Source organism: Armigeres subalbatus, chromosome 3, assembly GCF_024139115.2.
Source record: "Armigeres subalbatus isolate Guangzhou_Male chromosome 3, GZ_Asu_2, whole genome shotgun sequence".
NCBI classification, from domain to species: Eukaryota; Metazoa; Arthropoda; class Insecta; order Diptera; family Culicidae; genus Armigeres; species Armigeres subalbatus.
Genome location: NC_085141.1, coordinates 181,395,799 through 181,419,690, shown reverse-complemented (window position 1 = coordinate 181,419,690; position 23,892 = coordinate 181,395,799). Strand labels below are relative to the sequence as shown.

Genomic DNA, 23,892 nt, shown 5'->3' with positions numbered 1-23,892 from the left:
ACCGACGCCGCGAAAGCGACGATACCATGTTGTTCTTCACGCGGCCACTTGTTCGATAAAAGGATCGAGTTCGACCACAGGGCACCGGTATGACCCATGAAGCCGACTCCGAACCCTTGGACCACCTCTTATTTGCGCCTGAACTAGCCATTCCTCGAGTCCACGCGCCACCTTCTGTGTAGCTCCGAGACGATTTGGACGATAGCCGAAAAAACGGCGTTCCAGCCAACTTCATCTTTACACATCCTCCGGACTAGGTTGTCCGGGGTAGTGTCCAGACCACATGTGGCAAGCATGTGGTCACGCATTTCACGAAAACGCGGGCACACGAAAAACACGTGTTCCGCCGTTTCCTCTAAACCTACGCACACCAGACACTCGGGCGAGGTCGAGTGTCCGAATCGGTGTAGGTACTGTCTGAAGCAACCATGGCCTGTAAGGACCTGGGTCAGGTGGAAAGTGATTTCCCCATGGCGCTTCTTGACCCACGTACCTATCTCCGGTATCAACATATGTGTCCATCTACCCTTAGTGGAACTGTCCCACGCACGCTGCCATTTGACCATTGAGGCCAACCTGACAGTCCTACGGATGCCTCTCGTGCCGCGCATTTCAAAGCACTCTATGTCTCCACCGATAACGATGTCAATAGGCATCATACCGGTGATGACGCAAAGTGCATCGTGCGACACGGTACGGTACGCGCTCGCAACTCTTAGGCACATGAGCCTATACGTACTTTCTAACTTCGTTCTGTAGCAGTTAATACGCATGGCCGTGCCCCAAGCTGGCCCATACCTCAGTATGGACAGAGCAACGCTAGCCAGAAGCTTGCGCTTGCTGGCATAAACCGCAGAGCTATTGGACATCATCCGGGACAATGCCACTATAGCTGTGGAGGCACGCTTGCAGGCGTAATTGACGTGGCTACCAAAGGTGAGCTTATCGTCGATCATTACCCCCAAGAGTTTGATGGAGCGTTCAGAGGTGACCGTGCAGTTGCCTGCCCTTATCACCGCTTGTTGCTCCGACTTTCGGTTGTTAACAACAACCACCTCAGTCTTGTGGTGAGCCAGTTCTAACTTCCTGGAACTCATCCACTCCTCCACAATTGCGATCGAGTGGGCTGCAGTCAACTCCACCTCTTCGATCGATTCGCCGTAGACCTCCAGCGTAATATCGTCAGCGAAGCCGACGATTTTCACGCCCACCGGGAACTTCAACCTCAAAACACCGTCGTACATGACGTTCCATAACACCGGACTCAGTATGGAACCTTGCGGAACCCCTGAGGTTATGTCAACGCACTTCCGACCCGCCTCCGTGTCGTATACCAGTACTCGATTCTGGAAGGAGCTTCCGAGAATCTTGTACAGGTACTCAGGAATTCCAAGACGCAGGAGCGCATCTGCAATAGCTGCCCAACTGGCACTATTGAAAGCATTCCTCACGTCGAGAGTCACTACTGCACAATAGCGAACTCCCCTCCTCTTACGCTGGATAAGGACTGTTCAGTTTATTATTATTATTATTTTATTTGTGACATTTTACCATTTGGGTGGCATTCATGTCAGGTAATTTATGCTTAAAAAGTAACTTGGTTACAATATGAAGAATAGATTAAATTTCCTTGAACAAATCACTTTCTTTTAAAAATCGTATCACTGCTGTTTCTTTGTCGGTGTCGAAAGCCAGTATTTCCGACAGTGATCCGCCTATACCACACATCTTCCTTCTTTGCTCTAATCCTCTGCATTCTACTAGTATGTGGTGTACTGTGAGCTGCACTCCGCAAAATGTGCATGTCGGCGGTGCATTACGATTCATCAAATGTGCGTGGGTAAGTCGTGTGTGTCCAATTCGGATACGTGTTAAGACACGTTGTTCGGAGGGACATTTCCGATCCGGGTATTTATATGTCGTTTGTTTGATTTGTCGCAGTTGTGTTCTACTTTGGTACCATTCTTGTTCCCAAGCTTCCCAAATCTTGCTTTTTATGGATTGTACTACATCTTGGGCTGGTATTGGGATGTCCTGTTGCGTAAGGTTACCTCCAATTCTGGCTAGCTGGTCCGCTTTCTCGTTGCCCACAATCCCGGAGTGACCAGGTATCCAAATAAACGTTATGTCCTTGTTCGCGATGGTGGCTTCGATCGACTGTATCCAAGGATGCTTTGATCGACCGCCGCTTAATGCATCAATGCAGCTGGCAGAGTCAGTCATTATTATTGCCTTCACACGCCCGTGAAGTTTAGAAACCGCTGTTTTCAAAGCAAAGGCTTCGGCTGAAAACACGCTGCATTGATCTGGAAGTCGAATGATCAGGTAGTCGCTGAGCATGACCACTCCCGCGCCGATTTTGTTGTTGTACTTGGAGCCATCAGTAAATATTTGGTCGTGAGTACTGTATCGGCTCGCGATAAGCTCTTTGTACTTTGGCAGCACAATGCTTTTGTTCGTGCCAGCTTTGATACTGCTCCTGAGAGAACTGTCGATTTTGGGGGATGCAGTGCACCATGATCTGTCCGTGGGTCTGAGTGTTCTACATACGTTTGGAAGAGCCCATGCAGTTGTTTCCAGAAGGAGTGATTTCGCTCTTTTTATTATGGGATACTCAGCTACGTTTTCTCCTTTTTCCAGTAATCGAACGGCTATTTGACATAGGCGCTGGATTAACGCAAGTCTGAAAGGAAGACTTCCAGCTTCGGCTATAACGGAGGGTAGAGGGCTGGATGGAAATGCACCAGAGGCTTGTCGATGTACGCCGTTGTAGATGGGCCCCAAAATTCTCTCCATTGCTTCAGCGTTGTTGCTTGTTAAGCCTAGGCCGAAGAAGATCTTTGATATGATTAAGGAGAAACCTATTTGCATCAAAGTAATTCTACTGCTCCTTTTCAAGCGATGTCCGAGAATTCGCATGATGTGAGTTTTTTTCTGACAGCTTTGCTTTATGAGCGCGAAGTGCTTTAAGAAGTTAAGCTTAGAGTCAAGAAGGATTCCAAGCACTTTCAAACTACGTACTAAAGGAATAGGTACATTGCTAATTTTAATGGCTCTCCCTTTTTTGCGGTGTTTAATGTTACAGACATGTATATGCTTGGATTTTTTTGGTGTTATGAAGAAGCCTACTCCAGTTGCCGACTCTACAGCTGCGGAAACTGCTTTTCTTAGGATTTGCCGAATCGTTCCGTGGTTTCTCCCTTTGACTATTATTATGACGTCATCAGCGTATAGTAAGATTTCTGCCCCAGGTGGGATAACTTCTAGAATAGGTTGAATAGCAACAATGAACAACGTCACAGAGAGGATGGAACCTTGAGGCACTCCATTCTCTGCTCGTCTCAGTGAAGAAAGAGTGCCATTGGCAGCTACTTGGAAGTACCTTTCAGAGAGAAAGTTGGAGATGATGTTTAGCATTCGACCAGAGAGTCGCCATTCCGTCAACGTGCGTAAAATAGAAGGCCTGTGCGTTGTGTCATACGCCTTCGAAATATCGAGGGATATTATTTCTGTGTGTTCGTCTTCCTTAAGATTGATGACAGATTCTAACTTAGCGAAGTGGGTGTCGACGCCTTTTCCTGCGCGAAACGCGTGCTGACGCGGATCAAGTTTTCCAGTAGTCTCCAACTCTGTAACTAATCTTCGGTTGATCATTCTTTCGAAAATCTTTCCAAGACAGCTTAGAAGCGATATAGGTCTATATCCTTCGGGCTTACTGCGATCTGCTCCAGGTTTTGGGATAGGGATTATAGTACTCACTTTCCATTGTGATGGAAAGCTACCACTTTCCACACATGGTTAAAGAGTTGCAGCATCACGATTTTGCTGAGTAAGGTAGACGTTGCAGCAGTACACAACTCATGATGCCGATGCCGCGCCGATAGCGTTGCCGGTCCTTGGCGGTTGAGAGCCCACATTCGTTCATCTAAAGTGAAGTCCCTGTTGTATGTTTTGTGAAGGTTTGGCGTTGACTTGTGAAGGACTTACAGTTCTCTGTTTCGTGTTTTTTACGGAATGCTTCTGAGTAATTTGTGTTGGATGTTTTGTATTGATACTCATCCGCAAGTGCATTCGCTACTTCTTGTCCATCGTTAGTGTGTCCTGCCGGTAGATGTAATGTAATTGTGTTGTTTGTCCTTTTCCCTTGAAGCCTGTTTATATTGTTCCACATCAGACTGGTTGGCGTATCTGGATTGATGCTTGCAACAAAGTTCTCCCAGCTTGTTTGCTTCGCGTCGTTGATTATTTTGCGGCATGCCGATCGAGCCTCCTGGAATTGTTTTAGTGCATCTGCTTTGCGTGGGTCTCCATCTTTTAAACGGCGCAGAGCACGCAGGTGTTTTCGCCTTACTTTAACTGCTAGTTTCACCTCATCGTTCCACCATGCGACACATTTTTGGCCCACATTTCTTTTAGATTTTGGGATGCTAGCTTCTGCAGCAGCTATGATCGTGTTGGTGAATTCGTCAACCGTATAAGAGGAATCCGATCTTAGAGTTGAGTTTATGGTATTCTCGTAAAGTTCCCAGTTTGCCTTATCGAAAATCCATTTAGCTCTTTTAGTCGGTTCAGTCATGTTGTGTTGCGTATCAATTAGTATAGGGAAGTGGTCGCTACTAGAGTACTCAAGAAGGGTTTTCCAACTGAAATTAGGTGCGTGTGATGTAGAACAGATGGACACGTCGAGGGCCTGCGATGCTCCACTGGAAGGATCGATACGCGTGTGAGTGCCATTGTTGAGAATAACCATATCGTGTTTCACTACTGTCTCAAGAATGGCTTCCCCTCGTTTCCTAGTTTCAGATGCAGCACTTGAGATTCTGCTTCCCCATGCTGTGTGATGAGCATTCAGGTCGCCTAGTATTAGTAGTGGTTTTGGCAGCTCTTCCAGAAGCTTTTCGAATAGGCTGGAGGCTTGTTTGTCTCTAGGTGGGAGGTATACGGAAACGATCGTTATTGCAATTGGAGTGTATAATTGAACTGCTACTGCTTGAATTTCAGTTTTGAGGTGGATTTGTTGGAAGTGATTCCCGTGTTTGATTGCCAGCCCAGCTCCTTGTCTGCAATGCGTAGAGCAGCTACTCAGCAGGAGATTGTAGTTACGTCCGAGGAAGTTTGGTCCAAGTTTGCGGTTGTCGGTGTTGGTTTCTTGCAGGCATATTACAACCGGTTGGTATTTGGCAATAATAAGCTGCATTTCGTTGAAGTGTGTACGAAGTCCGTTTATATTCCACTGGATTGCGAAGGAAGAAGATGTTTCGGTTTCGGTTTGACTTGAAGAAGAGGATGCTCTTGATGGAGAATGCGGTGTGATGGGACTGGGGTAGAATATCCGCTCTGTTTGATTTACCAATGATATGTTAGATGCGATTGTGCAATCACATTGCACATCAATAGAGGGAGTTTCGCTGTTGCTTGGTAGATGTATCCCTGCGCTGATTCCTGGACTGGCGGATAATAGAGTGGTATACGGTTGGTCGTTTGATTGAAAAGGAGTTAAGATACTTGCCCTTTGTTGTGGGCTGCCCACGCCGACTGCCGCCAGAGGCTCATCAGATTTCTCTGGAACATCTCTGGTCAGGGTCGACGTGGGAGGCCTCGCGCTTGGCGAATCAGATTCGAGGTTGTTGTGTGCGGTGTTGGATGGATAAGTGATGATGGTGCTGTGGTGCTCTGTAGTCGATCTTCTAATGTGGGGCATCGCAATGTGCGATAGCGTCAGCTGTTTGTCCAAATTAGGTGGAAATTTGGTGTCTCGATTTACCACAGGGATGATTTTATCGTCTTGGACTACCTGTGTTGAACAGGGGAGTTTTATTGTGTCCGACTGTGCTGTGTCGGTTGAAGTGTTGGTGTTTTTCCTTATTCTTCGTAGAGTTTTATAGCGTTCTGGAACCGCAGATAGGGAGGTGGTATTTGACTGATTTAGGTATGTAAAATGAGAGAGGATACTTGCCCGAGATGCTGGGCGGCCCACGCCGACAGCCGCCAGGGGCTCATCAGATTTAACTGGGACATCCCTGGTCAGGGTCGACGTGGGAGGCCTCGCGTTCTGCGATTCAAACTCGTTGATGTTGTGTGTTTTTTTAAACGAATATATACAGTTGGAGTTGATGTGATTCGATGATTCCATAGTCAGGCTTGGTGTATGTTGCAACGTTGATGTAGCGGTGATGCTATCGACCGGATTCCAGGAGGAAGACTGGGATGCAGAGCACTGGAGGCTGGCTCCATCCCATTCTCCCCAGACGTCCACTCCCAGTGTGGTAAGGGGGGAGGTTACTACATGCTCTCCCTCCCCTCGTCGAGCTGTGCCGGTTGACGCATTGATGCAATGTAGTTTAGTACGGGGGAAAGCGTAGTATACTGGATTTACGGGAGAGTGGGTGGTATGTAACTGTTTTTTATTAACAACATGTGAGGGAATACTTGCCCGAGAATTGGTTGGCCCACGCCGACTGCCGCCAGGGGTTCATCAGATTTTTCTGGAACGTCCCTGGTCAGGGTCGACGTGGAAGGCCTCGCGCTTGGCGAATCGAGAAGTGATGGGTTGATCGTCTTGCTGGTCGATGGTATGTTGATTAGATTGTGAATCTTGTCATATTCGGCAGCTGATAAGGGGGGTTTAAAAGTAGTTGTTCCATGATTACTTGCTTGTTGGTTGTTCGTTGCTGATTCCGTTTTCAATGCTGGAGTAGTAGTATGGGTGTTTGAGTGTAGTATTTTACGATGTTCTCGGTCCTTTATTGTTTCCAGTATATATAGGTGTGCTGCTTGTGTCCAACGGCACCGGAATGCGTTTGCCCCTATCATTGATGGTTTCTGTCGGCGAGATATCCAATTGTCGTTTACCACTTCTGCTACGCGTTTGCATGTAGTGCTCGTTGTTGTTGGCTTTGCGGTTGTCTCGTCGCTTGGTTGGTGGAGAGATGAAAGATTGATCTTTCCGAGATAAACGTTCATTCTGTACGCATGCATCTTTCTGCAGAGATGAACACGGAGATAATTGAGTATGTGGTTTCGTAGTAGTGGTTGGAATTGATTGATCGCGCGGTGATCTTGTTTGACTCTGGTGACGTGATTGCATACTTTTCTTCAAAGTGATGAGCTCTTTCTTTAATACTGCCACTTGATTTTGTAAAGTTTTTATCAGTTGATCTTTCGCAATCAGATCTTGTTGAATTTGTTCCTGAACAACACTGGAAAAACTGTCCTTTTTCGCAGCTTCGGTACATAGACGCCTCGCTTCGGTGAAAGATATATTTCTATCGGTCTTCATTCGTACGATTTTTTCTTCTTCCTTGTATTTCGGACATTCCTTAGATGTTATATGATGTCCAGCCTTACAGTGCAAACACAGTGGTGCGTTAGAGCATTGTTCTCCTTGGGGTATATCGTGTGTTACCGAGCAACGTAGACATATTGCAGGCTGTCGGCAGAGTTTCTTGGAGTGTCCATAGAGGCCGCAGTTAAAGCAAATCATCGGTGACGGATAGTACGTACGCACCTGTGTACGCATAAGTCCGAGGTATATGTGTTTTGGGAGTACAGTGCCGTGAAAAGAGAGGACCAGCAGGGGAGTATTTTTCAGGGTGCCGTTTACGCGCTTTTTAATTCTTCGTACTGAATGTACACCTTGAGTTCTCAGGTATTCCTGGATCAGCTGCTCGTCTTTATTGATGGTGTCCGAATCATACACTAGTCCTTGAACTGTGTTGAGTGTAGGGTGGGCAACAATTTCAATCTGGGTACCGTCTGTCAGTTCAGTGATTGTCATCAAACTGTCAATTATTTTTTTTGAGCTGGTGCGTAGGATGTACCGCGATCCTCGGCCTTCGCGAGATGCATTTAACGTTCTAGTTGCTTTAGTACCGATTTTCAATTCGATCGATGTTCCCACTATAATTGAATCTGGTAGGGGGGCATCTTCTGCGGGATTATTGCTGGTGCTGTTGTTGTTTGGTTTCCGACGCAGAATCAAAACCATCATTTGTGATCGGTCATCTGGACCAAGCATCCATTCTGGCACGTTGCTTTGGCATATTGGTCCTGCTGTGCCCTCGAGAGGGCCAGCGGAGCTGCCGAACATTAAACCGCGACTGTTACACCTTATAAACGTATCTTTTGAATTTGCGAATGAAATTTAAATTCCGATGGCTGTGCCGTTTTTGCACACACTTTATTACTTTCAGGCACTCGGTATACTATTCTTTATCTACACGACGCGACGACGAATATGTAGGTAGAATTGTCAATGGCGGCGAGGCCGCGTGATGTTTATAGCACTTGTTTTCACTCGAATTACTACCGACACATAAATGTTTCGAATGAACTTCACTTCACCGGACTAGACCTCAGAGTCGTCTGTAGTGTAACCACCGAAAAGGACTTTTCAGGGCGCGAAATCAGCATGAAACTTAAGATCTAGATTTGGATAGCTCTCCCGTGTCGATAAATCAACGTATCCCGAACACGAATTGTGTTCAGTTTATAAAGAGGACACTTTGTATTGTCGATGCTTTTAAACCATCAATCCTTTTCTAAATCTGTTTTCTTTTCATTGAATATATTGTCTGGCCTTCTAGAAATCAAATCCAATTATGAACGAAGCAATTCTAACTCAGAAATTTGAGATATTCATAACAATCTAAATTTGTTGGATTTTCAACAGCTTCAACCGTTTATATCCCGTTTTCGGACTGTCACAGGCTCTACTGTTTCTAGATATCGACAAATCATTGACAGTGTGTTTCTTTTCGATCTTCTTGATGATTTTGTTGACATGCCGATTTACAACTTTCTTACAAACTGTCAACTTTGCTTATAAAAAAATCTGTTCGGAAACTTATGTTTACGCGAAATTTGAAAAGCTTTGACAATTAGCTCCATTTTGTTGAATTTAAAATGTTTCATCTCTTTTCAAAAAGTACAGTTGATCGACAGTATATTATAATATACGATAAAGCAAACTCCATCTAAATTGACCAATCTATCTGCATAATATCGTTATGTAAAAGTGTCCTCTCAATAAACTGAACAGTCCTTAGCTATCTCCGCGGATTTGGTAACCGACAAGATAGCGTCTACGGTCGACTTACCCTATCGGAAGCCAAACTGGTTACTCCGCACCCTCCGTGCGTATCAACAACCTGTTGAGGATAATCTTCTCGAGCACCTTCCCCGCCGTATCAAGTAGGCATATTGGTCTATATGCCGACGGATCCCCCGATGGTTTTCCCGCCTTTGGCAATAGGACCAAGCTCTGCCTTTTCCATGCTTCAGGGAAGACTCCCTCGTCCAGGCATCTCTGCATGACAGATCTGAATATCTCGGGAGCCTCAGCAATGGCCGCTTTGATGGCCAGGTTCGGAATACCATCCGGTCCTGGCGCCTTACCTACACTAAGGGACTGTGCAATCCCCGCAAGTTCCGCCACCGTTACTCTTCCCTCGTCGGCCACCCTGGCCCGTGGCAGCTCCACAAAGGGATGCCAGGGACTTGGGTCGTGACGTGGGAAGAGCCCCGCGATGATCCTCTCCAGCATCTCTGGAGACCGCTCTGTAGGGGCCATCGCCCCACGTGTCTTGGCCATTACGACCCTATAGGCGTCACCCCATGGATTCGCGTTGGCACGTTGACACAGGCCCTCGAAGCAGGCTTTTGTGCTTGATCTAATCTCAGTCTTCAGAGCGGCTCTGGCAGCCACGAACGCCACCCGTCGTTCAACACGCTCCTGTGTGTATGTGTGTGCACAAAAGCTATAAAAACATTAGACAACTTTTCGTATAGTAATCGTTCACCGATTTTCTCACAACAAGTTTATTCGACAGGGAACAAAGCCTTGTTGATCACTATTGAATTTGATAACGATCGGTCATTGCGTTTAAAAGTTATGAAGAAAATGGTACATCGGACCATACAAACCCCATATAAGTTTGGTGCCTTAACTAAATGCGAGAAAGGCACCACCAACGCTAGGTGGATTAATCTGTTTTTTTTTTGAAAATAATTACAATTTTGTCATGTTCGGATAGGAGCCTCAAAATTTATCAAATGATTGTTTTTTCACATTAGTGAAAACCGAACAAAAATTATCACAATAATTATTGTGCTAATTTTCTCGTGCGCACTCTTGCCCCAGACGCGGGGCAAGTGTGCGCTTCTATATTTTCCATATAAATCGCTTTTTTATCAAATTTAAAAGGAATATATCAGCAAAGTTGTATGAAGATTCGAAGACAATGTATATACTGGTTCCTAAGTGAAATTTTCGAGCATTCCTGTTAAAAATTATGGTAATGCAACAGTTTGGTGCGCAAACTTCCCCCGCTCTACTCTATACACACCTTTCTGGAATTGATCTTTCCCGTCAACATTTTTATTTTATTCGCTTAATCGGTTTTTTTGCTTATTTAAGGTTAACTTACCCAGAGAACCCATATTTTTTTACGCTTCTAAGCATTTTTAAAACTTAAAACAAAAATCGAAAACTTGCTGTTTTTTCAAGATTGGCCCGATTTTGAACGAACGTCGGGTGAATTGTTCAGGCTGGTTCACACGTGCAGCACTTTTTCGGTTTTTGTTTTTGATTTTAAAAATACATAGAGGCTTCAAAAAATATGGGTTCTTTGGGAAAGTTGACCTTAAATAAGCCAAAGAATTGCGTAAGTCAACAAAACGAGATATTTTTGTTTACGGGAGAGGTCAATTGCTTAATTGGGTCACTCCGTGATTCTTCATGCGGTACTGTTCTCACTCTATGATTATCTTAAACAGAACCCCCACTTCAGCAAAATACATCTATCGGCTTTCTTTTGGTAAATAATGTGCTACTACATATATTTGAATTCTCTTGTCAAATATCTTCGTGGATCGAAAAGTATTTTTATGTAATACATAATGAAGAGCATTTTGTTGTTATATTCTACCACAATAACGAGTTAGGAATAATCTTACTTGAAGTTTAAATGCATCATTTTTCTAGCGAAGCCGGGTCCATTCCATAAACCATTTAACAAAAGGTGCCAGTACAGTGGGGGCATCAGATCCTTCTTCATATAAAACATCGATCTCCGTTCCTTGCTCTGATCGAGTGGGAAGGTTTCCAGTGGAGTTAGATTGTAGTCAAATTCGGCCATAATACAGGTGTTGTAACCAGTAACCAGAGGACAGGATGCATATCCGTCGAAAACTCTTATCGGTTTCACTCCATTCATGACTGCGATCATATTTTTATACACGACTTGCGATTGGGCGGCTGAAATGAAACGTTGGTTGGAACAGATTTATTTGTTTACAGCTTATTGATTTAAAACAAACCAACTGATGCAGCAGTTTTTGAGTTAGGAGAAGCTGAACAATCGCCAATGGCAAAGACATTACTGAACTTCACATGCTGCAGGGTGTCTTTATTAACATCTACAAATCCCGCTTCCGTTACCAGATTAGTGGCTGCTGCCAACGCGTCTGGAGCACTCATTGGTGGAGTAACATGAAGAAGTTCGTACTGAAAAGTGATGTAACTGGTTAAAACTTTCGAGCGTGAGGTCTGCAACAGGGAATACTCACATCCGTGGTAAATTTCTCTTCCGGTTTATCCAGGTTCTGAAATACTGCCTGATTCTTGTCAGGGATGACTTCGATCAGATTCGTGCGTAAATTTACTTTGATGTCACGTTGCTTTACAATCTTCCAGAGCTGATCCGCGTAATGCTTGACACCAAATATAACCGGAAGCGACGAATTGTAGATGACGTTGGCGTTTTGTCTTTTCTTAGACTATTGAACAAAATCAAAATGAGTATTCGAAAAAGAGATCATGCGGTTCAATACCAATTACCTTTCGCAGATAGTGTTCTCCAATGTATAGAATTTTCTGAGGCGCCCCTGGACATTTTACCGGAGAGTTCGGGTACGTAAAAATAGCATTCCCTGACTTGAATGCCTGTAGCGCTTGGTAGGTGCGATCGACGTATTTGGGCGAGTAATTTGAACAAACTTTACCTTTCGGAATTGAAAGAGCCTCCACCAATCCAGGAATTTTGTTGTAGTTCAGTTGTAGTCCAGTAGCCACCAACAAAAAATCGTATTCGATTTTGTCACCCTTTGCCGTGTAAACGGTGTTGTTTTCCGGTTCGAACTTTGCGGCGGAATCCTGCACCCACTTCGCGAGAGTGGGGAGAACCTTAGACATGGGGCGGTAGCTATCTTTGAGGGTCTTAATTCCTCCGCCAATAAGGGTGAACATTGGCTGGTAATAGTGTTTCTGTAATTTTATACAAGTTGATGAGAAGAATAATGATTCCTAAGAGTGTTTTATGCTATTTTGCTTAACCGTTGTGTGACCGGCAAAAAACAACCCTTAACAGGCCGGCAGGGTACCCGGGTACCCACGAATCTAAAATGCTTATATCTCTGGAAATTTAAAACCGATTTCAACAATTTTGGGCTTATTCGATTCAGAATTTTCTCTTCTATAAAGGTGTTACCAGGATGAACCGATCCGGTCAATTCGATTCCTGGAAAATTCGAATTTCTGGGAACATGTCCTGCATAAATGATACTGATCGTGGATTTCGATAGCTAATTAGCTATACGGGTATCAAACTTCTAGAAATTTCATCAGTAGATTGATTATTATCGATTTGGGTCCATCAGAAGTGCAGATTTTTGATTGGCCATTCCAGAACAGGTTCCTCGAGGGGTCATAGGTGGCCATGAACACTGTTCAATGGAACATCAACAATATAGGTATCAAACTTCATGAAATTAACTCTTGCGTATGTCCTTAATGATCCAAAGCTCACCAGACAAGTCGACTCAGGAGTAGCCATTCTGGAACAGGTTCCCCGGGCGCCGGGGTTGGCCAAAATTATTTCTCATTGGAACCCCAACAATATGGGTGTCAAGCTTCTTGAAATTGTCTCAAGCGTTTATTTCTGATCTATTTGGGTTCATCAAACAAGTTCACCCCGGATCTCCAATTCCGGAATAGGTTCCCTGAGGAGTCAAGAATGTCCATTAACATTTTCAGAGCTAATTGTTTTAAATCAATTTATCTAGCAATGTGAGTGCAAAATAAATGCAAGGACCACTCATTGACCCCGGGTGACCAGCAGGAGACCCACCATAAGATTCCGGACACTCGAAGATATGATCGATTCCAGAAACTCTTGTAAACAGATGTGACTTTTCATAAACCGTTTGTTTTAACATTCACGCTAAAAATGAACTACTCAAAATTGAGTCGAATCCGACTCATTTTCATTAAAAACGGGACAACTCAAAAATTGAGTAAAAGATACTACTTCAATAAAATGATGATTTCGCGAAAGTTAAGCTTGGCCTTCCATCAATTTTAATACGACAGATGCGAATCAAGTTTATCTATCTATCTAAGTGCATTTTACGACAAACAGGCTCCTAGGTTAAGTGCAATCATCATTTTATTGAAGTAGTATCTTTTACTCAAATTTTGAGTTGTCCCGTTTTTAATGAAAATGAGTCGGATTCGACTCAATTTTGAGTAGTTCATTTTTAGCGTGTTGTCATATCAAAACCAATACATGCACTACTCATCGATCCTAGGTGGCCTCTATCTGATACTACGAAAGATTGTTCTAGAAATTTGCGCCTTTTCTTTTAAACAATCCGTTGTAAAGTAATTTCCTGCGCCATTAATTGACTCCAGGTGGACACTAAGTTATCCTTGGGAAGCTCCGAATCATCCGGAGCAGTGGTAAATTCCTGAAATTCGTCATTTGTTGTGAGAGCAAAATTAATGCAAGGGCTACCTGGTGGTCCCCAAATGGTGCTCCAGAAGTGCAGAGGCATCCAGAGCAATGGTCAATTATTGCAGTTCGTTCTAGAAACATTCGAAAATCGTTTGTAACAGCAGTATTGAAGCAGAGTCTTTGCTCGCGCTTAGAATCATAGGGGCGTAACTGTATTGATCGATTTCTCTTCATCGATTTTATATTTGCTTCAGGTAGAAGATGCAATCATCCTTCATTACAACCATGAACCTTCGGCAAACTACCGCAATTTCCTACATTGATAAAAGGAAAACAATCGTCGAAGAAAAATCGATCAATACAGTTACGCCCTTATGATTCTTAGCGCAAGATTGCGAATATCATTCATTGATCCCGAGTGGCCACCAAGAAGTCCTCCTGAAATACCGGAATTCCCGAAGCAATCGTCATTTCTTACATTTTGTTTTCAACAGTTGCGTAAACGTGAACAATTTTTTTGTAACAAAGTAAAAAAAGAAGGAGAAGAGAGCGGGCTTGGTAATCATAAGGCTACTGCTTCTGCCTCATACGCAGGAAGTCGTGGGTTCAATCCAAAGTCCGTTCCATTATCCTACTTTGTATCTTTCTTTATATTTATCTCTAGCAATCGCTAGAACTGGAAATGGACTTCCATACCATTTCCATTTCTTTTCCTATACCTTCAACTTGACTATTCTAGCCGTTTCTGCTAGAATTGGAAATGAACTAAATAATTAGAATTAGAATTTCCATCAGTTGCTTTCTATCTATAACATTGACGGATCGTTAACCAAGACGGACCTCTGCCTCTCGAACCTTAACCCAACAATTCCAATAAATTCCGTACGAACAGGGGTATATTCGGGTTGCAGTGGGCGAGGGATTGCCACCCCCCTTCCCTACATTGACTTGCATTCTAAATCCACTGATAATCTGTGTGAAAAAAAATCTGTAACTAAATGCGCTCCCTCAGTAGATGAAAAAACTGGCTAGTCTAATCAGTTTCATCGTTCCAGTTTCAAAATCTACCTGTCTGGCCGTGAAGGCCGATGAGATTTCGACGGATGAGATGTTTAGCCTGAAGATAATCATTTATGAATTTCGGGAGTACAACTTGCAGACTCACCATCTGTCTATTGATTTCAAAGCAGCGTACGATTCAGTGATGTGCTGAGGTAGTGATTGATGGGGAAGTTGTTGAAGAATTTGTTTATCTTTGAGCACATGACATGTGACATATGACAATGACGTTTCCTGTGATGTGAAAAGACGTATTGCTGCTGCGAATATTCATCAGAGATCCGGATAGAGGCCAGCGACTTCGTGGTTGCTGTACGCGGTGGAATCGGACCTGGGAACCCTGAACGTTTATGAAAACTGGAGGAACATTGAGGATTGACAATTATGGAGTTCTACAATACGTCAGTCAAAGATTGTTTAGAGCTTCTAGTGGAGTGTCTTCACTTGTTATAAGACAATTTATAACTATCCCACCACTTGAAGTGAACGAACGATTTATTGAAAGTCGCAGTGTTATTGGAGGTATTGTGGCCGTTTAGATTGCATCAATTGTGCTCTCACATTTTTCAACAAGCGATATCTAAAAACTCACAACTTTCTAGGACGACTTAAAAAATGGCACATCTTCGAAAGCTCTGAAGCTTCCAGACGTTCACCTAACGGACACACGGTGTCAATGAATGATCCTTGAATTGATTTTGATCGGACACAACTACAAAAAAAGTCGCAGCTTTCTAGGGCGAGTTTCTAGAATTGATTACCTTTTCGGCTATTCCTGAGCTGGAGCACCACTTAGTGGCCTCCCGGGGTCAGCGTTTGGTTCTTGAAATGATATTGCTCTCATTTTGATGCATAAATCGTTTTGTGAAACAGTACGGTTTATGAGGATGAATTTAAAATTTGACCCTTTTCTCAGAATGTTCCGGAGTTCCCGGAGGACCATTTAGCGGAGTTTTGCTCTCACATTCATAACAAACCACTGTATTCTAGGACGATTTTCAAGAATTTGTCTTTAATATGGGTGTTCCGGACATTCAGCGCCAGATGACCAATGGTGGTCAATGCATTGGTCATGCAATGATTTTACTCTCACAATGCTACAACAAGTAATAGTTTTTAGGATTTCCAGAATTGGCATTACGCCAACAATAGATTTATAAAAAAATGCAACTTCAAAATATAATCTTCTACGGTGTTAGGCCATTTGGCCGAATGCCGTTTGGCCGAACAGGTCGTTTGACCAAATGCCGTTTGGCCGAATAGTTAAAAAAATTACCTTAGTTTACGAGTGGTCCTTTTCTCTACTTCCTTCATCTTTCTTCTTTCTTCTTCCTTCTTATTCCCTCTTCCTTCTTTTTTCCGTCCTCTACCTTCCTTCTTCTTTCTTCCTTCTTTCCTCTTCCTTCTTCCTTCTTTCTGCTTCCTTCTTTCTTCCCACTTCTTCTTTCTTCCTTCTTTCTTCTTCCTTCTTCCTTCCTCCTTCGTTTTTCTTTCTTTTTCATTCTTCTTTCTTCATTCTTCCTTTTTCTTTTTTCCTTCTTCCTTCTTCTTTCTTCGTTCGTCCTTCTTCCTTAGCCCTTCTTCTTCTTTTTCCCTTCTTTTTTATTTCTTATTCCTTCTTCCTTCGTTTTTGTTTTTTTCTTCATTTTTTTTCCTTTTTCCTTCTTACTTCTTTCTTCTACCTTCGTAATTCTTCATTCTTCATTTTTTCTTCTTCCTTCTTCCTCCATCTTTTTTCCTCCCTCTTCCTTCTTCTTGCTTCCTTTTCCCTTCCTTCTTCCTTCTTCTTTCTTCCTTCTTCCTTCTTCCTGATTCCTTCTTCCTTCTTCCTTTTTCCTTCTTTCTTCTTCCTTCTAACTATTCGGCCAAACGGCCAAATGGCGTTCGGCCAAATGACATTCGACCAAACGGCATTCGACCAAACGGCATTCGGCCAAATGACCCTAAACCTCTTCTACACCTGGTCATTTCTCCTGATATTCCAGAACTTTCTAAAACCACTTAGTGGCCATCCGGGATGAATGAGTAGTCCTTTTAGTGCTACAACACTAAAATTCTAAAAAGTCTCAGTTTTCTAGGATAAACTTTCAGAATCGGCAACTTCTCCGGATGTTTCGGAGCTTTCAGTGGTCCACTTAGTTGCCTTCTGGTATCAAAGGGTAGTCCTTGCAATGATTTGGCTCTCAACACACGGATTACAAAAAAACTGCAGCTTTCTATTTTTTTATTTATATTTATTTATATTGAAAAGTATTTAAGGCCACTTAACACCCTACGGGGACCTGTTCTGCAATGGAAAGTCAGCACGTCTGGTGGCTCTAAAACAATCAGAAACACACTGCTGAGGCAATTTCAAGAAGTTTGATGCCCATATTGTTGAGGTTCCATTGAAAAATGTCCATGGCCACCTATGACCCCTCGAGGAACCTGTTCTGGAATGGCCAATTGAAGATCTGCACGTCTGATGGACCCAAATCAATAAAAATCAACGTGCTGATGAAATATCAAGAAATTTGATACCCATATTGCTATTTACCTATCGAAATCCACGATAAGTATAATCTATGCAGGACATGTCCCTAGAAATCCGGATTTCCCGGTGATCCGAGGTTCCGGTCCGGTCCAATCCTAAAACAGCATGATAAAGAACAAAATTCTGAATCGAATGAGCCCAAAATGGCTGAAAACGGTTAAAAATTGCCTAAGATATAAGCATTTTAGTTTCGTGGGTACCCGGGTACCCTGCCGGCCATTTAAAGGGTAAAAAAATGTCGGAACCCCTCCCTCCACCCCTCCTTAATCAATATTTCGTACAATCGATTTTGGCCGTCATTATTGTGGATATGACAGAGTTTCAACCTCCTACTATGAAAATTCATTTAGATATCGCGAATTGAATTCCAAAAAGGTACCCGGGTACCCAGCCGGCCACACAAGGGTTAATAAATGAGTAAATTTATTTCAATACATATACACAAATTCCAACTCTGAAATATGTTCAGTAGAAAATTATGTTTGCGGTTTGTTTAGGGGTCGTTCAATAATGATGTCACAGGTTTTAGGGGGATGGGATCTAAGATTTTGTGACAGTACGTATACTAGGTATACAAAAAAGCGAAACAGAGGGCTACAAATTTCGAAAAGTAGTGGACGTCATATTTGAATCGCCCCTTAGTAAAAAGGACAAGTTAATATGCTTATGTCGTTGAATTCATTTCAACGAGTTCTTGATTCGGATCGAGTCATCTACTGATGGGTCAAAATTCGTATCAGTCAAGAAACAAATCCCACTTCAAACCATTTAGTGGTAAACCAAAACAGCGTACCAACACATTCGCTCCCCACTGACTGCTTAGCGGGGATAGAGCACGAACGCGTGCGTTACATCGCAGATTGCTGTCGCGAAGGCCTTTTACCTCGTAAAATCGTTAGATGTTTCAACGTTTCTTTTAGTGTGTTGTGCCGAGTAATTTTATTTATTTCAGCCGACTCTTTTTCAAAATTTGTGTTAAGCAGAGGCTATCCGTAATGTTGTTGATTATTGATTTTTTATTTATTTCGATTCATTTTTATTTATTTATTCTTATTTTTATACGTTTCAGAAAAAAATTAATGCTTCTATTGATTCAGATGTAATTACGAAAACGCCTTTTTAAAAACCTATCGTTCTACTTCAGTACAATCGCTACTCAAATGATTTACTCCATACTTTTTCTATAAATCAATTGATTTGATTTTGAACGTGAGTTTAAAAACGGCTTTTTTTACTTGGCTAGGATAGAAATCTAATCTATGTATGTGCTTGCTACTCCAATTGAATCAAGTGATTTGATTCTTTCTCTTTTTAATCGATCATTGCTCTTATCTTAAATTACTGACAAAGGTAGAGATGGCCCCAAGCAGGAGCGACAACGAGCGAATTACAAAATACTTTAGGCATAACAAACTCAGGTAATACCAAACGAATAATAATTTGTTTTGCGTTTGGTATTGTAATAATGATGCTAGGTCATTAGGTCGTATGGTCATTAGGCCGAATGGCCATTAGACCCAATGAGAAGTGGAAGTGAGAAGTAAGTAGATCGAAATGAGGAAGAAGTAGAACGGAAGAAGAGAGAAGGAAAAAGGAGGAAGAAGTAAGAAAGAAGAAGGAAAAAAGATGCGGGGAGGAATAGTAAGAAGGAAGAAGAAAAAGGGAAGAAAGAAGAAAAAGGCCAAAAGAAGGAATAAGAATGAAAAAGAAAAAAACAAAGTAGAAGGAAAAGGGAAGAAGAAAAAAGGAAGAGGGAAGAAGAAAGAAGGAAGAAGGAATAAGAAAGAAGGAAGAAGGAAGAAGGAAGAAGGAAGAAGGAAGGAGGAAAAAGGAAGAAGGAAAAGGATGAAGGAAGAAAGATGAGGGAAGGAGGAGGAAGAAAGAAGGCAGAAATAAGAAAAAAAGAAAGAAGAAAGAAGAAGAAAGAAAGAAGGAAGAAGGAAGAGGGAAAAATAAAGAAAGAATAAGGAAGAAGAAAGAAGGAAAAAGGAAAAAAGGAAGAAGGCTGAGTGAAGGATCAAGGAAGAAGAAAGAAGAAAGAAGAAGGAAGAAAGAAGAAGGAAGAAAAAAGAAGGAAGAAGGAAGAAAGAAGCAGGAAGAAATAATAAGGACGAAGGAAGAAGGAGGAATAAATAGAGAATAAGGAAAAAAGAAGGAAGAAGGAAAACAAAAAGAAGGGAGAAGAAAGGAGGAATAGGGAAGAATGCAGGAAGGAAAAGGGAAGAAAGAAGAAGAAATAAGGAAGAAAGAATAAAGAAGAAAGAAGAAAAAGAAGGAAGAAGGGAGAAAGAAGAAGGAAGAAGAAAAAAGGAAAAGCGAAATAGAAAAAAAGGAAGAAGAAGGAAAAAGAAGACAGATTAAAAAAAAGGAAGATGCAAGAAGGGAGAAGGAAGAAAGGGTAAGGTGAAGGAAGAACTTTCCATTTTAACTTGTTTCGCATTCGGCCCAATGGCCATTCGGCCTAATGACCTTTCGGCCCAATAGCCTGACACCTATAATAACAGAGTATAGTATGCCTGACGTATGCATGTGATGAACTTATAACAAATATAATAACTCAGAATAATCCACCTAGCGGTGAAACGTGATGTACTTATAAATAATAAAAAATCACGATAATAAAGACGTAAAAAACTTAGCGGTTATGGTGATTTTCTCGTGTATTATAAAATATAACAAGAAAAGCACATAAGTTTGGTTAAAATTGCACTATGGGGAAATAGATTAAGATATTTCCATCAATTCACATTTATTTGCATTCATTTGAATCCATTGCAGCGGTTCATAAAAAAAATCGTTTTTATTTTTGTTTTTCAATTGAAAAATGGAGAAAAAAAAACAATGTTTTGTAATAACTCCAGAACGCAATGGACGATTGGGCCAATTTTCAATAGCGAAAAATTAGGCAAGATTCTGCGTCGAATGCTGAGCACATCAACATTGGCCCGGGAAAGCTGGCCGCTTGCCTGCAAAAACTGATAGTCGAAATCTGGGAAACTGAACAGCTACCGGAGGAGAGGAAAGAAGGGGTTATATGCCCCATCTACCAGAAAGGCGACAAGCTAGAGTGTGAGAACTTTCAAGCGATCACCATCCTTAATGCCGCCTACAAAGTGTTATACAAGATCATCTTCCGTCGGCTGTCACCATTAGTGAATGAATTCGTGGGGGAGTTATCGAGCCGGCTTCTTTGACGGCCGCTCGACAACGGACTTGATCTTTACTTGGAGGAGGACGGGTGCTAAACCCGGAAGGGTATGATGGACAGGGCATGTTGCAAGAATGCCGGACAGCAACCCTGTGAAGATGGTGTTCGCTTTCGATCCGGCAGGTACGACACAGCTTGGAGCGCAGCGAGCGAGGTGGCCTGATCAAGCACAGAACGACTTGGCGAGCGTGGAGCGCATTCGAGGATGGAGAGACTAAGACAAGACATTATTACACCCCTTTTTTTTCGCCGACATTTCAACATTTTTTGTTCTCCATAGATATGCTCCGGCGATTCTCCGTCATCACGTTTTCTAGTGAGAGCATACTAACTCAGCAAACAAACGTCATTGTTTGACAAAGTTCAGTTATAGTTTTTTCTCTTGAATTCTGTGAATTTTGATACGCAACCAGTTCGTCACCAAAGTTCAGTTGAAAAATTTACTGAGCTACATTGGCACTTGACTTTGCTGAACAAGAAAGTAGAATCTTCTTCTTTTTCTTTATTGGCATTACATCCCCCACTGGGATATTACCGCCTCGCAGCGTATTGTTCAATTAGCACTTCCACAGTTATTAACAGCGAGGTTTCTAAGCCAAGTTACTATTTCTGCATTCGTATATCATGAGGCTAACACGATGATACTTTTATGCCCAAGGAAGTCGAGACAAATTCCAATCCGAAAATTGTCTAGACCGGCACAAGGAATCGAACCCAGCCATCCTTAGCATGGTCTTGCTTTGTAGCCGCCCACCTTACCACACGGCTAAGGAGGGCCCTTAAAGTAGAATCATATGGTTTATTAAAACAACAATTAAGCATTAATCAAAAGATATACAACCTTTGCTTCTTAGAACTGTGGCATTGCAATAGATATTATACATGCATACGTGCATTTATACATCAAGTGGCTAGCACGAAATACTATAAACTTTGAGAAGCGAGACCGAGATTCGAGCCGAAAAAAAAATAATAAAATCTTTTCTTAACTTTACATTTTCAACCACAGTTTGCAGTTTGCAAGCGAATGCAAAAATGATGAAATTCGAAACTTTTTTTTGGATAACTATTAAAGTTCCTAATTAATGTTAATTTTCAAAACGGCAATGTTCCAGATGATTTTATGGAAATTGTTTTCCTTTGTAATTTTCATTTTCACGATAATAAATAATACAGCCGTATAGGTATTTGTTGATCAGTCTTGTTAGGTGTTGAAACAAAATTGATTGAAATGGATTAAAAAGTTTACAAAAAGTGAAATAATTGGAAATGACAAATTTGTAACTTAAATACTTTCAGATTCCAAAAGCATTAATCGTAAACATAGAAACGAACTCAAATATGTAATAGCCATGTGACCAAGGTCAAATTATTTTGAGTTTGTTACGACGATCAACATTCTCATGTATGGGTAGCAAATCTCGCGAAGAACTGCTACAACAGTAAGCAATTTTTTACGGTTTTTCATCACATCTGCACTACCACTTTCTGGTCCGTAAAGAAAAATTATTTTCCGCTTTATCATCATGAGTTTGCAGAAATTATCTTTGCAACCAGCGTTGAACGGTTTTTATTGCGATTTCTCTTTCAAAATTCGATTTATGCAATGCAGAACGAAGATAGTTCCCGGCATATTGAAGACTCACATGTGTTTGCAGAGTGTTTTTCGTATCCAACTCAGTATTTGAATATTTCAATCCTACCACGCCATGCAGGATGCAACTGGTTGCGTGTCGATCTATAGGTGTGTTTTATCAGCAAACGCTCAAGAGGCTAATTAACAAAATTATCATGTCGGATTATGTGGGGCAGCAATAATTCCCCGGTGTGTCACAATCTACTTTAGCAAAAAGATTAAATATTTCTTACATCCGCTGGTTCCAGGATGGTAACTTTCCCCTCGCCAAGCTTGCTGGACAATTTAGCTGCAACGGCGCATCCACCGGCACCTCCTCCGACCACCAACACTTTGCATCTAAAAATAGACATTAAATGAAGGTGTGTTCCTGATGCATCATATGCGATTCCAGAATTGTATTTGACAACGATATTCTTATGAAATTCGTTATCAAACCCAATTCAAGGTCAAACATCGCGATAATTAAAAAAAAGAAACGAAAAAGCCATAAAAATAATTCTCAAATACTAACTTGTGGTTATCATGGCAGGTGTTAGATGTACCAAAACAACGGACTACCACTTCAGAACTATAAACTCCATTTCCAAGTACTCTGCACACTCTGAGCGAATTCATCTTAGAACCAACGTTGTTAACTTATACAAATTTATCAAATATAGATCAACAATTCACGAGAACGAACTGACCGGCACTGCGTCGAGGCAAACACTGATGAATGGTACGATTATTTTTGGTAATTTATAAATACAAATACAGCAATACTGGCGTAAACGGCGCAATCTTAGAACCAACTGAAAGGGGCTTGCGACTGAATCGCAGTAATTCGCGACTGTAAAGCTGACGATTGTTCACACTCGTATGGCTAAAACTTATCGCCATCTGTCAAACTGTGCATTAAGTATGGTCACTGTTCACTGCTCTCTGTTACTCATCAGTAAAATCATATAAGAAACTGTCAATGGTTGCATGAAAAACTTAAATTCGTATTCATAAATCGGCTTGCTGGGAGTGAGGGTTTTTTATGCTCATCGGCCAACTGTACACTAGACTGGCTTAGAAATAAGGAACTTTATTGTTCAGTTTCAGTCATTGAGCATTTTCGTTAAATAGGGTAAGACGGTATAATATGCCATCTAAGGAAATCTATGATAACTTTTTACTTTTCAACGCAATTGAGGCAAACCTTGTGTTATTTGGTAGTCCAAAAAGTCTCAAATGTATTGCCTGTAGTAGTCATATAAAAACATTACCGAAAACACGTTATAAAGCTTTTATGAAAAGTCGTGAAAAATTGATTTCAAAAAGTGTTTGAGCAAAACGCCCCACCGTAACTAAAGACGTTTCATAGCCCTTCATTGAAAATATTTTCTTCTTCTTCTTATTGGCATTATATCCTCTACTGGGACACATCCTCCACGCTGCTTAGTTTTCATTCAGCACTTCCACAGTTCTTAACCGCGAGGATTCTAAGCGGTACCATTTTTGCATTCGTATATCATGAGGCTATAACACGATGATACTTTTATGCCCAGGGGAGTCGAGACAATTTGCAAACCGAAAATTCCATAGACTGGCACCGGGAATCGAACCCAGACACCCTCAGCATGGTCTTGCTTTGTAGCCGCGCATCTTACCGCACGGCTAAGGAGGGCCCCATCATTAGTATTTTAGTTATCCCATAATAAAAAGTTTACAAACCTCTAAGAGCTTGACGTTCAAA

General features: G+C 42.0%; 1 protein-coding gene across 1 annotated transcript; it reads right to left on the bottom strand.

Annotated features, from left to right (window-relative positions):
* Positions 1 to 10,841: 10,841 nt before the first annotated feature.
* LOC134225794 (sulfide:quinone oxidoreductase, mitochondrial) lies at positions 10,842 to 23,173 on the bottom strand. Its single transcript, XM_062706145.1, has 6 exons — positions 22,684 to 23,173; positions 22,403 to 22,508; positions 11,840 to 12,265; positions 11,569 to 11,778; positions 11,320 to 11,506; positions 10,842 to 11,257 (listed from the first exon to the last, which is right to left on the bottom strand). Exons 1-6 carry the CDS (start codon positions 22,785 to 22,787, stop codon positions 10,953 to 10,955), a joined length of 1,338 nt encoding a protein of 445 aa, XP_062562129.1. The 5' UTR covers positions 22,788 to 23,173; the 3' UTR covers positions 10,842 to 10,952.
* Positions 23,174 to 23,892: the final 719 nt, after the last annotated feature.